Source organism: Gavia stellata, chromosome 25 (genome assembly GCF_030936135.1).
Source record: "Gavia stellata isolate bGavSte3 chromosome 25, bGavSte3.hap2, whole genome shotgun sequence".
NCBI classification, from domain to species: Eukaryota; Metazoa; Chordata; class Aves; order Gaviiformes; family Gaviidae; genus Gavia; species Gavia stellata.
This window is the reverse complement of record NC_082618.1, coordinates 1933464-1948025: the sequence shown is the minus strand read 5'-3', so window position 1 is coordinate 1948025 and position 14562 is coordinate 1933464. Positions and strand designations below refer to the sequence as shown.

The 14562-nt window shown below is 41.8% G+C and overlaps 1 protein-coding gene across 2 annotated transcripts in view; it reads left to right on the top strand.

The window, feature by feature from the left end:
• AUTS2 (activator of transcription and developmental regulator AUTS2) overlaps positions 1 to 13270 on the top strand; it is a 796238-nt gene extending 782968 nt beyond the window's left edge. For both annotated transcript variants that reach the window (XM_059829181.1, XM_059829180.1), the window contains 5 exons: positions 3491 to 3632; positions 4171 to 4248; positions 5662 to 5745; positions 6662 to 6884; positions 11884 to 13270. In XM_059829181.1, coding sequence (XP_059685164.1) covers positions 3491 to 3632; positions 4171 to 4248; positions 5662 to 5745; positions 6662 to 6884; positions 11884 to 13123 — 1767 coding nt within the window. In that variant the 3' untranslated portion in view covers positions 13124 to 13270. The remainder of the gene's footprint in view (positions 1 to 3490; positions 3633 to 4170; positions 4249 to 5661; positions 5746 to 6661; positions 6885 to 11883) is intronic.
• Positions 13271 to 14562: the final 1292 nt, after the last annotated feature.

Sequence of the window (14562 nt, the reverse complement as noted above, 5' to 3'; positions counted from 1 at the left end):
GAATAAAGCCCAGAAGTACAGGAGAGGATGTTACTTGACTTTTTGAGGCCGTGCATGATGGCTAATTTCAACAATAATTGTGAAATGTATTTTACCATCTCAATTCAGTCAAAAAATTCGGTATGGTCTACAGTCATTAAAGTGAGTTGGTTTATTTCCCCATGGGCTGTCAGACTCCCACGCGGGGGTGAAGTCCTCCCCTCTGCATGCAACCACGAAGTGTGAAATCTCTGGCTGAAGGCTCATACAGAATGATTTCTCCTTCTAGCCCAAGGTTGTGAAGGTGCCTTTTCTTCTGCACAAGCTGAAGACCCTGCCTGACCGTAGAGCAGGGAATAAAATATATTTACTCAGAGACTTCGAGTTTACATGCAGTGCCACCAGACTGCTTGCAAAGTATGGAAGAATTGGTAACTATCTGGCCTGCTAGTAATTGCTTGCAGAGGGCAACAGCAGACCCTGAAGAAGCAGGCAAGATAGGGAACTTGAAAACACAACCTTCCTGACCCCAGGAAAAATTGCATGCAGCTGTGGACGCTGTTTGCCTGCCTATACCTCTGCACCAAGACACAGCTCAGACCTGTGTAACCTGTCTGCACACCCAGGGAATTCCTCAGAGGAAGCCAGGATTGCATACCAGCTCTGGGCACAAAGCAACACTCCTTCTTAGACTGACCAGTGCGTTACTAGCCTGGATTCAAGAGAGAATTTATGCTCCGTAATTGGCCCTCTCTCTTTTAGGAAAGGCCTTATGGCCCGATCTAACATGCCGTGAAATTAGTGCAGGCATTTACATTGATTTTAGTGTGCCCTGAGTTAAGGTGTAACACATTTGCTGGACTTCAAATACATTCGATTATCATCAATAGGGGTGCTCTCCTGAACAGCAACTTGGGAGAAAATAAATCTGATCAATTTTCTTTAGTGCTATTTTAAGGTAAACCAACACATTCAAAAATCTTTTAACGCATCCATGATATTCCTGTTTCTCTCCAGACAGGGGATTTTTTCATTATTTAGAACAGCACCGTTCATATGGCTGCAATTAAAGTTTCAGCCAGCTTCTGCTATTCTGAGTAATGCCTGTCAGAGGTTTATAACATGGTTGTTAAAAAGAAGAATAAAAGGAGTTCACAGCATAAAAATCTGGCACGCAGGCTTCAACTGAGGCATTTGTATTTTCTGAACTTTTTTAAATTATTTAAGCACAACAGTGTTACTTCCTTAAAAGACATGACCTTAACTTGGCCATCGTTTCCATTTCAATATTCTTGCAGGCCATTATCTCAAAACATTGATAAAGCCTTTTTTTTTTTTTGCTTTTTTTGGGGTTTTGAGCTTTTTTTTGTTCTCATAGCTACATAGACGTGTTACTAGCACTTGAAAAACAGCTACTAGACATGCACATTAATTTGGTCGTAACTTTTTAATATGCATATTTATATCATTGTAATAGTCTGTACTCTGAGCTGGCACAGTATTAAATACTGATTTATAAAGCGTAACGTGCTCCAGAGTTACTGTTAAGATCTACTGGTTCAGTGTGACACGTTTGTAAATCCTTTCAGCTGACCTGCGCAATTAATCAGCAATCTGTGTTTAGGGAGTTCTGGCAGCACAGGTAATTGGGAATTTGGTTTTCCTCTTCATTCTATAAAACTATTGAAGTAGGGACCACTAAAAGGAGTACATGGCACAAAGAAGAGCCCATCCTTCATCCACTTACCATTTACAATACAGCCACCTCAGCAAATTTGCCTTATAAAAGAATCATAAAATGATAGAATGGTTTGGGTTGGAAGGGACCTTAAAGATCACCTAGTTCCAACCCCCCTGCCATGGGCAGGGACACCTTCCACTAGACCAGGTGGCTCAAAGCCCCGTCCAACCTGGCCTTGAACACTTCCAGGGATGGGGCATCCACAGCTTCTCTGGGTAACCTGTGCCAGTGCCTCACCACCCTCCTGGGGAAGAACTTCCTTACATCTAATCTAAATCTACTCTCTTTCACCTTAAAGCCATTACCCCTTGTCCTGTCACTACAAACCCTTGTAAAAAGTCCCTCTCCAGCTTTCTTGCAGGCCCCTTCAGGTACTGGAAGGCTGATAGAAGGTCTCCCCAGAGCCTTCTCTTCTCCAGGCTGAACAACCCCAGCTCTCTCAGCCTGTCTTCATAGGAGAGGTGCTCCAGCCTTCTCATCACCTTTGTGGCCCTCCTCTGGACTCGCTCCAACAGGTCCATGTCCTTCTTATGTCGGGGGCCCCAGAGCTGGACGCAGTACTCCAGGTGGGGTCTCAGGAGAGCGGAGTAGAGGGGGAGAATCACTTCCCTCGACCTGCTGGCCGTGCTTCTTTTGATGCAGCCCAGGACACGGTTGGCTTTCTGGGCTGCGAGCGCGCACTGCCGGGACATGTTGAGCTTCTCGTCAGCCAGCACTCCCGAGTCCTTCTCCTCAGGGCTGCTCTCAATCCATTCTCCGCCCAGCCTGTATTTGTGCTTGGGATTGCCCTGACCCAGGTGCAGGACCTTGCACTTGGCCTTGTTGAACTTCATGAGGTTCTCACGGGCCCACTTCTCAAGCCTGTCAAGATCCCTCTGGATTGCATCCCTTCCCTCCAGCGTGTTGACCACACCACACAGCTTGGTGTTGTCGGCAAACTTGCTGAGGGTGCACTCAATCCCACTGTCCATGTCGCCGACAAAGATGTTAAACAGCACCGGGAAAGAAAGCCTGCTCATTCTAATACCATAGAAATAAAGACAGCGACATACAGTGCTTTGAATTTGGAGTGCAAGCAGTCAAAATGGGACTTCAGTTCTTTAGACTCAAATATGCTTCATCTGTAATTTGATTCATTTTAGCCCCTAGCTTGCTCAGTTGCAGTCTGAGAGGCACTGAAAGATATCAAGTGTCACTAGCCTGCAGCTTCACATTTAAAATTAATGGTTCTGGTGTCCGTTGACTTGTCTCTGCCGTAACTGCCTGGCAAGGGATTCCTGCAGTGGGAAGAGGGTCAGCTGGCAGCTGTGCCTCTTACAGTTGATGCTTTCACCCAGCTTTTAACACGCCTGCCCACCTGGGATCAGGTCCAAACTAACATTTCTCTTCGGCTTTGTTTTTTTTTATTTTAAGACAGACCTATTCTTACAGCTGAGCAAGTGTCTGAGGCCTCTTAAAGATTTTTATGTTTGTTCTTTAAGTCAGGTCTGTGCTGAAATGCTTTGCTCCAGAGGGATGGATGGGAGCGTATGTAAAAACACTGTTGAAGTTTGCAGCAAATGTGCATTGGGAGCCTGAGATCTTTCTCTCTCTGCCTTAGATCCCCCTTCCAGGAAAATAGCTGTGCACCTATGCTCGGGGTCCCAAAAACTAATATTCTTGCTAAAACATCAGTTAGTATGAATAAATTGCGATGCTCACATCATTCTGGAAGTGCCTTTTACAGCTCTTTTAGGACAGTCTCTTCCAAATCCTGTTTTTACTTTTCAGAAACAGATGCAGTCTGATCCGCACAAGCTGGACTTTGGCCTGAAACCCGAATTTCTGAGCAGGCCACCAGGCCCCAGCCTTTTTGGAGCCATCCACCACCCCCATGACCTGGCCCGGCCCTCGACTCTCTTCTCCACGGCCAGTGAGTACTGAGAAGTGAAATCTCCTTCTTGTGGCATGCTCATTAAAATGGTAATCCTTGCCATGTTAAAAGGAAACTTCCCATATGCTTTGGCTTATGAACTCTCTGCCAGACACTCCAGGGGCTATTAGTCTATTTGATAAATATTTTAAAGTTATTCTATATGCTTTTAAAAAAGCCCAACCTGCTGAAATGCCATACAGGTAGTAAATGGAGGAATGTTTCTTCACACAGTGATGTCCGATGCATCATGAGGATGACAGGTTAGAAATATGCTGTAATTTACCTGCTCTTTTTTTTTTTTTCTGTACTGAAACATTTCCTCCCCGCCCCGCCCCTTATACTCTTAGCTGGGAATTTCTGTTCAGGAATGCATCAGCTGTTTGCACAGGATCCTGACCTGAGAGCCCCCGCCCAGCGTACAGCAATCTCTGCTCACATGAGCTGCCATTTAAGAAATGACAGTCAAGCCCAGAGCACAGCGAGTCCCTTTCTGAGCTTTTGCTAGGAATTCACCCCCTTTGCTTTGTTTTGGCAGGTGGGGGTCATCCAGCCGGCACCCCTTTCGGCCCACCACCTCACCACAGCAACTTTCTCAACCCAGCTGCTCACTTAGGTACGTTCTCTCTGCAACTAACTAACGGTGAATACAACTCAGAAGTAATACGCGCTGACCGTTGAGACCATTAAACGTTGCCCACGTGGACATTCTTTTGAGTGTTCTGCCTACTCAACCTTTACAAATTGTGCATTTTAGCCATTTAATTTTAGTCATTACCCAAGCAGCAGTTCTAAATACACATAATAGTAGCACTGACAGCGTGTTTTGAAATACTTCTGGAAACAGTCTGGACGTTAGAGGAGTGGAGTGACAGGGCTGGTTAGTTTTCACTGTAGTTTATAACCAGTCCAAAAAAATGCCTTAAGGTTAAGGCTTCAGTTCATAGAGGTGTTTCTTTTCCTAACTCCTACTTAGACGTCTGCTTTTCAATTTAAGTGAGTGGGAAATATATCCTTAAAATCTTGTGATCTGGCCTCAGATGTGTCTGTTAGTGAAAACTGGTGAATAAGCATTTAAAAACGGAACCACCCGAGTTACCAAATGTTGTTATTTCCCTTCTGACTTACTGATGTTGTAATAAGGTGTTCTGCTGCCTACGGGAGCATCCGAGATCAAGACTCTAAACTGGCATTTTAGTTTGTATAGGGAAGGATTTGGGAGGGTCACCAAATTGATACAGCAGACTCATGATGGAGGTTTACCATTTGGCACTTAGCTGCCTATAGAAAATGCTAGGTCTGGTCTTCCTTTTCCCTCTGCTGGTATTTATCAGAAGCAGTTTCATCAAAATTATTAAGACTTCTCCAAAAAGAAGTGAGAAGAGAATTTGCTCCATCTGACTTACCTATACCCTGTATGCATTAACTACTAAAAAAAATTATTCCAACATTTTTCAAGTCTGTACTACTTTTTTTTATAGTATTAGCAATAAATATCAAGAGCATTACAAAATGTTCAGGTCAGCATGACATGCCAGCACGACAGGACATGTTATTTATATCCTGGCTATGGTTTCGGAGACATGGCCTGAAGGTGTTTTTGGAGCACAGGTGCCAGAGTTAATAATAGTTTTGCTAGCCAGGGACATTTCCTGAGAAAGACCATGGAATTGAATTGGAAGGGAATAAAAGGAAGTAAAAATGGAGATGTTTGCAGGTTTTAAATGAAGTAGCTACTTATGCAGAAGTACAGGCCTCAATACCATGTATATTTTAACATCTTGTTTTACTTTGAAAAGGACGTTTTTCTAGTAAGATGATCCCAAGCATACTGTCATTGGGAAAAAAAAGTGTTTGTTTAAGTCCCACCCCCTGACAATCACTGCTGTGTTGTGGGAGGATGATGTTCAACTACTGATGGGCACAGACTGAGCTTTCGTGCAGACATAATGCAGTTGGACAACACACTAATGGTTTTTCATAATTACCAACATGCCAGTGAGCTTCAGCTCTTTCCATTGGTTTGCAGAGCCTTTCAATCGACCGGCTTCCTTCAGCGGTCTCACTGCAGTGGGTAGTAATGCCTTCGGGGGACTCGGGAACCCGACAGTTAGTGAGTAACCTCTTTGTTTATGAATTCTTGTTTGCTGTGTAATTCAGGACACTGAGTGATGGGGACTATTTGCTGTCTTCTTTACCAGTTGCTTAGACCACGTACCACTAAGAGATGGGAATTTGAAAAGCAACCTTTTTTGTCTTAATAACATCATTTTTTAGTCATCAGTAAATTATTTTCTATTAGTTACTTAATAGTTTGGGTTCAACATGGTGCTAAATGTCACCATTACATTGTTCAGTTAAAAAAAAAAAACAAAACAAATAATACAGAACCTATGAGTCTAAGGAGTTTGTGAAATTTCTCATGGTTTTGTTGCATGTTCAAAAATAGTTAATGGGTGCAGCAGCCCTAGCTGTGGATGGGAACTTTTGTTTTTTTCCTTTCTCCCCAGTAATCCAGGACATGTGCCTGGAAAAGATCACTAACCTGCATTTATTTGTCCAGGATCATCAACATTTCTCTAGATTTGGCCAGTCACAAAAGATCATCCTTTTAAAATCACTCTCTTTCTCCATACTTCAAATCTGGCATGATTTTGGTCACATATTATTTTACTTTGGTTCAGGATGAAATGCAACAAGCTCCATTATTTATAGTCTGTATAATGGTCATTTCCTGATGTCTCCAAAATATTTGGAATAAGGTTCATTGTCACTTTTATCTTACGACTTCATCCCTTGTCAATTTTATCCACAGCATTTCCCTTTCCAATTAAAACAGCTGTCAGATGCCTGCCCATTTTTAGGAATGAGACCCTCTAATGAATCTCTGTTAATTTCCTTTCCTTTTCCAGCTCCCAATAATATGTATTCATTTTAACTCTGAGTGCTGTAAAAGTTTTTTTGGTAAGTACCTTCACTAGAGCATACCTTTTTCTTAAACCTTTTTGTTTTCCACTTCACCATTTCAGCACCCAACTCAATGTTCGGCCACAAGGATGGCCCCAGTATGCAGAGCTTTAGCAACCCTCACGAGCCCTGGAACCGACTGCACCGAACTCCTCCTTCGTTCCCGACCCCTCCGCCCTGGCTGAAGCCAGGAGAGCTGGAGCGCAGTTCATCTGCTGCAGCTCATGACAGAGATAGAGATGTAGATAAACGAGACTCATCTGTTAGTAAAGATGACAAAGAAAGGTACGAAAGAACACTTCCAAGAATTGTCTAGTTCAAAGCTTGGGGCTCTGTTCCGCTTTTAACCCTTCCCAGCCTGGCACATTGTTAAACCAGAGCTTCAGTAGAAGGACACCTGGAGAGCTGACATCATTGCTGCCTACGACGCGAGGCACTACGGAAGATGCAGGTTTCTAACTCAGGTGTTTCCTACTGCGTCTGTTTCTCTTCTCACTGACACCGCACTTCATCAGAAGGAGCTTTGCTGGAGCAGAGTTCAGGCAGTGTCAAGTGAGAATAGAATCAGACCCACACACTCTATGTTACCTCGTGGGTCACATTTTCATAGGTCTTTGGAAGACTTAACGTGTAGATAGGTGCCTGACGGGATGAAAAAAAGGATTATAAAGCCCATCAGACGCATATCTGCACCTTTGAATACTTAAATAACTTTGTAAATCGGACCTTGCCTGCAAAACAAATAACGCTACCTCCCTCCCCAAATGGACTGACCAGAGGGACCACTGATAAAGTTGTAAAATTATAACACTATAAAATGCACCGAGTATGTCATGTTCCAGTGCCACAGTAAGTTTCAGTGCATGCAGTTCATTAAATCAACCTTAACTCCCCTCAAAAAAGCCACACACACATGCACTGCTGTTACACGCCTTCAAGCACAGTTTTTATTTGGTGTTTTACATGGACTTGCACGCTAACATGTCCAGGCTGGGAAGGGTTAATGAAAAGTAAAACCTGGTCATATTCTTTTTGTCAGGACTGTTCCCATTATACAGTTAACTCAGTAACAATTCCTCTTAACATTTAAGTGCCAAATTAAAAGAATTTGCCATTCAGCAAGTGTCATGCCTTCCTTGAAAAATGTAGAGAGGATGATACCAGCTTTTTCAGTTGTGGCTTAATGGCTTTCCTGTTAAGTTTGCACATTACTTTACTACATAATGGCTATTTGTTTCTAATTTTTTAACAGAAAAGAATATTTAGGAGATGTGCTTTTCTGACTTCTCTGTCACTAACCCAAATATTATACGCAATAGTAGCCTTTTCTAAAAGAAGTTATGCTAACACATTAGATATTCTAAAAATACATTTAAGAGCTTTTCTATGTTATTGTAAAATGTGAAGAGCAAGTCAAACTACAGATCTTTTCACCTACATTTTCCATTTGGAATATTTTCTGTTTGGTAGCATAGCTTCATTATCTTCATGTCTGGTGTTAATGCTTTGAAATAAATTGCTGTTACAAATTGGGGATTCTGTCCTGCAAAAGGCTTAAGCATGTGAGTAACTTTACTGGCTTGAATGGCAAAGCATTTTAGTTACTAATGATACGGGTAGTCTGTAGAATTATGTGATTATTTCAGTTGCTGTTTTGTTGTTTTCTTATGAAGTGTTCCTGCTGAAGAAAATCCCTTTCAGAAATACATTCCTTGCAAGCTGCTTTGGCATTGCCTGAACTCCATACCATAGCTCAGAACATATTTATTTTCAGTAATTTGAGAGCTTAAAAGTAAGCGTCATTCATACTTCATACTTCTGCACAATTACGGCTACCAGTTCAGTAGAATAATGTTTTTGCCGATCTAGTGTCGCTGTGCATCCATCTGTGTGGTTTTGAAGAGTTCTACTTTGCAGCATGCTCCCACTGTTGCCTGTATGAGAAGATGCTGAGAATACCTTCCTGGAGACGTGCTCCCTATGTAGATAATGTCTGGAGTAGTTTGTGAGCCTCTCGTACCTATTCTTTTATCATCAGTGGCACCTGGCAGGGTGAGGATGTAGCCCTGCCTTCTAGTTGAGGTCCCAGTCTCTGTTACCTATTTTAAGCTAATTTTCCCAAACAGGAAGAACTGGGAATCATGCCTGGAGGTATGATTTCATCTCAGAATCATCCTGTCATCAGGGTTCTAACCTTATCAGCCCCCAAAAGGGCCGTCTAGCCAAAAGCATTCATCTAGATTTCTTCTGTTATCAGTGGAAAGGTACCTCAGAGGTACCTCTTAGCTTGGCTCTTCCCCATCTAAGATCGGTGTTAGAGTGGGGTGCAGTGAATCACTGGTCATGCTTCTTGGATAAGCTGTATGACCAGTGTACCACAGCCCCCTCCCAGCTAGACTGAGATAAGGTAAAGCCCTCAAGATAGCTTAGATAATAGGAAACTACAATCTGTGAACCTTTCCTAGGTGCAGAGGTGGCTGGGGAGTTACACTGCGATGTCCTGATGCGATACCCACTTTCTCCTAGGACATCTTTGCAGTTGTGGAGTTGTTTTTTTTAAGGACTCTCTTACTCCAGCCCAGCGTTAGAAACAAATCAGTAAAAATAGCTGTTGTGAAAAATAGGATTTGTTCCTTCTCAGTGGTATTTTGTTTAAAAGATGTCACTGAGCAATTCTATTTTAATAATGACATTTAAGTGTATGTAATCCTAGAGCATTAAAAAAAAAAAACAGCCAAGAATCTATTGATCTTTTTATCCACATAAATGAGGCAAAGTACTCGGCACAAGATACTCAATATCTTTCAGTGGAGCAGACAGCCTCAAAACATACCTTACTTAGTAATAAGTTCATTTGAGAACATGCTTTTAAGATTCTTCTTTCTGGAGTCAGAGGCTTAGAGCTGTTCCCATATTATTAACCTAAGGAGCCCTTGACAGATCTGAGGATAAAAAATTATTCCCTCTCTGACCACTGAACTACCTGTAGTTCACTTAAGTAAGCTATATAATCAATAGCCTCTTGAGATAATACCATCACTGTAATTGAATAGGATGAAGCTGGCAAAGGACTATGTTATTTTGGTTGCACATATGTTTTTCTTTAGTTACAGAAAATGCCTGTTGTTTTCTCTAAATTTTATGCATAATTTAAAATACATCAATTACATATAAAATTATTAAATATCAGCAAAAGGGCTCAATGAGCTCTCCTAGTGAAATAAACCAAGTAAGGGTGCCCTCTGAACTAGTCCCATGAGCAAAATAAATGGAAGACTAGGTATTGCAGAGTCCATAAGCCACTGCTTTCCCAGCAAAGTAAAAGAATCAAGTCTTCACATTGAGAAGCCTTCATTGGAGTGCCCTGACCTGGTCTCATGGTGTCCAAATCTGGAAGCTTTTAAATCAAATGCCTCAAGTTTTGGTGGAAAGCAAGAGGAGGGAAATTAGAGCCAGGACACAATTTCCAGACTGTTTAGGGCACAGTCAATCAAAGCAGAACCTGATACCAAGGAGTTAATTGGTAGTCAGTGCAGACTAGGCAGTTCTGGTATCAAAGGCTCCAACTTAGAAATGTTTTCTAACAGTCATATGCTGGACTCTCTGAGGTGTCTCAGCCATGGCCCATACAAATGGCAGTTTCAACATTTCAGTCTAGACACAGCAAAAGATGCATCTAGTGAGGTTATAATAACGAGATTCCTTTTGAAAGATATTTTTTCTGTAGTTGCTGTAGTTTCACTGTCCAAGAGTACCTACAGGTAGAAATCTTACGCAGTTCAGCTCAGCAAAAAAGTAGGTATCAGAAATTGTATAGGTGAAGGAGCAAGTGTCCGCTTCAGAGTCACTCTCTGAGTTGCCCTTCAGCCAGCCGCTATTGCTCATCTTGTCCAGAGTGAGTTTCAACCTGCTGTCCTCATCCGAGCGTGTTCAGATTACACTTCGCTAAGCAGAGACTGCAGCACCCAGAGACAAACAGGTAGTTAGGAGCTGGTTGGGACTTCAGAGGGCCTCACTGCATATCCCTCACTTTTGCCTTCAACAGCACATTGTCCACCACCCCGCATGGAACAGAATTTCCACGCTCAGCAAACAGCGCATGTCCAACACTGAGTATCTGGAGCTGGCTTTATGGAAAGACTCCAACTCAGAGAGCAGTTGAAATTAGTGAGAGGTTAAAATCATTGGAACTGAGGAATTAGACTTACCTTATCAATTTGATTCATTTTAAATAGGAAAGCTTGTCTGCTTAGTGTTGCCCGTAACAACTGCTGGTCAACACTGCTTCCAGAAAATAGTTGGTTCACATATTTAGTTTTTTGTCCACTGACAGACAATTGTTCTCTCATCTTTTATGCAACATAAATAGGTTTGAAAGATGGAATGAATTCACAATATTTGAGGTTTCCTGGCATTGGCAGGGAGATGCATTGGCCCCGTCCCTGCTCTGCTTGCTCTACCCTAGAAATGGGAAAGGGTTGGTAGTCTGAAGAGCTATGATGTTTTCAGAGCTAGCCTCAATGATGGGCCCATAGGGTAGAGTGATCTCTGCTGAGGAAGTCAACGTATCATCTATGCATGATGGCTGCCTCTGTTAAAACACCTGCACCGAAGTTCATTGCACACAACTGCCTACCTGTTCAGAGATGTGGATTATCTCCATCAGTACTGGTGTCTCGTGAGATTTTTGTTATCAATTTTAAGAAGTAAATTGAATTGTGAGATGTAAATTGAAAAGCTGGAAGATTGAAGAGAATAGAGATAACAAATGAGTAACGTACATAGGTCTAGAAATTTTTTAAAAATTCAGTTGAACAAAATGTCATCTATTTTCCCAAATGTATTCTTAATAGAAGAAGCGGGTAAAATGCTATTAACCATGTAATTTGGATTTAACTGTCTCACTTTTTTTGGATGAAATTAGTATAGTTTTATTTTTCTCTGTCTTCTTTGCAAACAATTAAGGCCATTGTCTTACAAATAATGTGTACTAGAGCTAGATTCCCGTGGGAGCCTTCTATGGACTTCAGTGTTTGAAATCTCAATCAGATCATTCACAAAGCAGCTTTGGGGATCTTCTACTCCTGGGTTGAGATAATAGAATAAGCCTAGTTTAGAGATGGGATGTTCTTCTGGTGTTTTGGGTGTGCAAAAGGAACAGTGCATTTAACAGTGCATGTTACTAGCTTTCTGCAAAGCAACGAGTATGAAGTCAGACACCCTAGATGCTTTGTTTCATTTGCAGTTTCTCATGCTTTCATTTTTACACTTCTCTTTCTTCTAGGGAGAGCATTGAGAAACGACACTCCAGCCATCCTTCGCCAGCACCTATCCATCCAGTAAACTCCCTCGGCCATAATCGCAGCTCAAATGAGCAGATCAGGAGCCATCTGAATCCCGAGGTTCGAGAAAAAGAGAAACCCAAAGAACGAGAGAGGGATCACTCCGAATCTCGGAAGGAAATTAATGTTGAAGAGCACAAGGTGAAGGACAACTATATTTCAGAGAAGGAAGGCCTGAGCCATGAAAGCCGAGTGGTGGAAGAGTCTAAGCAAATGCCCAGGGTTCCTTCACCCTATGCTAGGCCGCCTGTTGTGGAGAGCACCAGGCCTAACAGTACTTCAAACCGCGAGGCTGAGAGGAAGAACGAGCCGGCGTATGATAATACGAAGAAAAGCAATGAAGTCAAAGTGAAGGAGGAACGAAAGGAAGACCACGATGTTCAGCCTGAGGGACCTCAGACTCATAGGTCATCTGATCAGCCACCACCTATATCTACATCTAACGTCCACCCAAGTCCTTTAGTGTCTATGCCCATGACTGTAGGTGTAACTGGTATACATCACATGAACAGCATCAGTGGCCTGGATAGGACTCGCATGATGACCCCTTTTATGGGAATTAGCCCAATTCCTGGTGGAGAACGTTTCCCCTACCCTTCTTTCCACTGGGATCCAATGAGAGATCCCTTAAGAGATCCTTACAGAGAGCTAGATATTCACCGGAGAGACCCCCTGGGCAGAGACTTTTTGCTAAGAAATGACCCCCTTCATCGTCTTTCTGCGCCAAGATTATACGAAGCAGACAGGTCATTCAGGGATCGGGAACCTCACGACTACAATCACCACCACCATCACCACCACCCTCTCTCTGTTGACCCTCGACGTGAGCATGAGAGGGGCAACCACTTGGATGATAGGGAGCGGTTGCACATGCTCAGAGAGGACTATGAACACGCACGCCTGCACTCAGTTCACCCTGCCGCCTTGGATGGGCACCTGCCTCACCCAAGCCTAATCACGCCAGGACTTCCTAGCATGCACTACCCCAGAGTCAGTCCCCCGACGGGACACCAAAATGGCATCCTCAATAAAACTCCCCCCACAGCAGCTCTCAGTGCCCCTCCACCTCTTATTTCTACTCTGGGACCTCGGCCTGGGTCTCCCAGAAGGACTACTCCTCTGTCAACCGAGATGAGAGAGAGGCCTCCTTCTCACACCCTCAAGGACATTGAAGCTCGATAAGCAGAGTGAGACTAAATAAAAGCCAGAGAAAGAGGGACAGAACATTGTAAATGAACATAATATAAAGACCTTCTTACTAGTCATTGATACAGACTGGGGATGTGACCCACTGTACAATATGTATAGACCTGAGTGCAAAGATTTTGAAATGGTTTTTTTGTATATTATATGTTGAAATTTTCCAGATCTTTTAGCCAAGTCCATATGTTCCTCGTGTCTCCTACTCTATTTTATTTCTAGTTTAAAAATTGAAAAATTTGAACTGAAGAACAAGACATTAATCTGAATGATTTGACTAGAAACAAACCACCACCAATGTCAACCATACAAAGCTCTTTCAGACCAGAAGTGAAGACAATTGTAGATATTTATGTAAAAAGATTGCTTCATGGGTTAATGGTTCATATATGCAAAAAGGGTAAGATGAAAGCTTTACTTTGTACAAATGTAAATAGATAAAATTAAGTAACATAATACATTAATACTTCTTAAACTGTGCTATTTGCAAACTTAATATTGATCAACACAGTCTGCTTATGCTGTGTTACATATATTGTTATAGACAGCTAAACCCCTTCAACTATGCAATGAATTTTAAGGCTTTTCACAAAAGCCTTTATAACTCAAAGGAGCCTTTTCAACACACAACATAATTAAAGTCATATTTTCCCTGAACAAGCTCATCTATAGTAGAAACCTATTTCTCTTGCTTGTTTTGATGAAGAAACAGCCCGTTAGAAGCGTAGTTTTCTGTCTGAACCCCTGCATCAAGATGCTGATGTTACTGTAGCTCATGTATTCCTTAGAACGCGTCTGTAATCGCTGATACTGTAGTCATGACAGATTGGTTTTTAGTCACATTAATCTGGGTTAAACAGAGTAATAATCAAATGCTGGATATTTTCCAGAACTTTTGTCACTTAACATGTCAAATTTATTTTTGGAAGAACATCTGCTTATAGCCATTCATGTCTGTTTTTATTGCCAGTGTGTGATTTTTCTCTGTACACACACTTTTTTTTTTTGTTAAGTGATTTTTAGCTACATTGAAACAAATCCTACAAGAAAGCTAATACTTTTCTAAATGATGGATATGTTTTCACTGTGGATCAGTAGTTTAATTAATGAACTTCGATGCAGATTTCATAATGCAATTTATTGTATTTCAGTTGGTAATAAAGTCTGTGAAGAGTTAACAGGTCAGCCTTGTTGTTCCCTAATCATAGAAGACATGAAATAACATGAAGAACATGGTCCTTTTTAAAAATATGCATCAATCTTCTGAAATCTGTCTTTTCATAACACACTTTTTTATAATGCGTTAAGTTTCTTGTCTAACTATTTGGAGAGAATATGACTTTATCAGAGAGAATTCAATATCTTGTCTACTGGACTGTAAAATATATGTATGAAATAAAATTAGTTCCATTGGTCTTCTA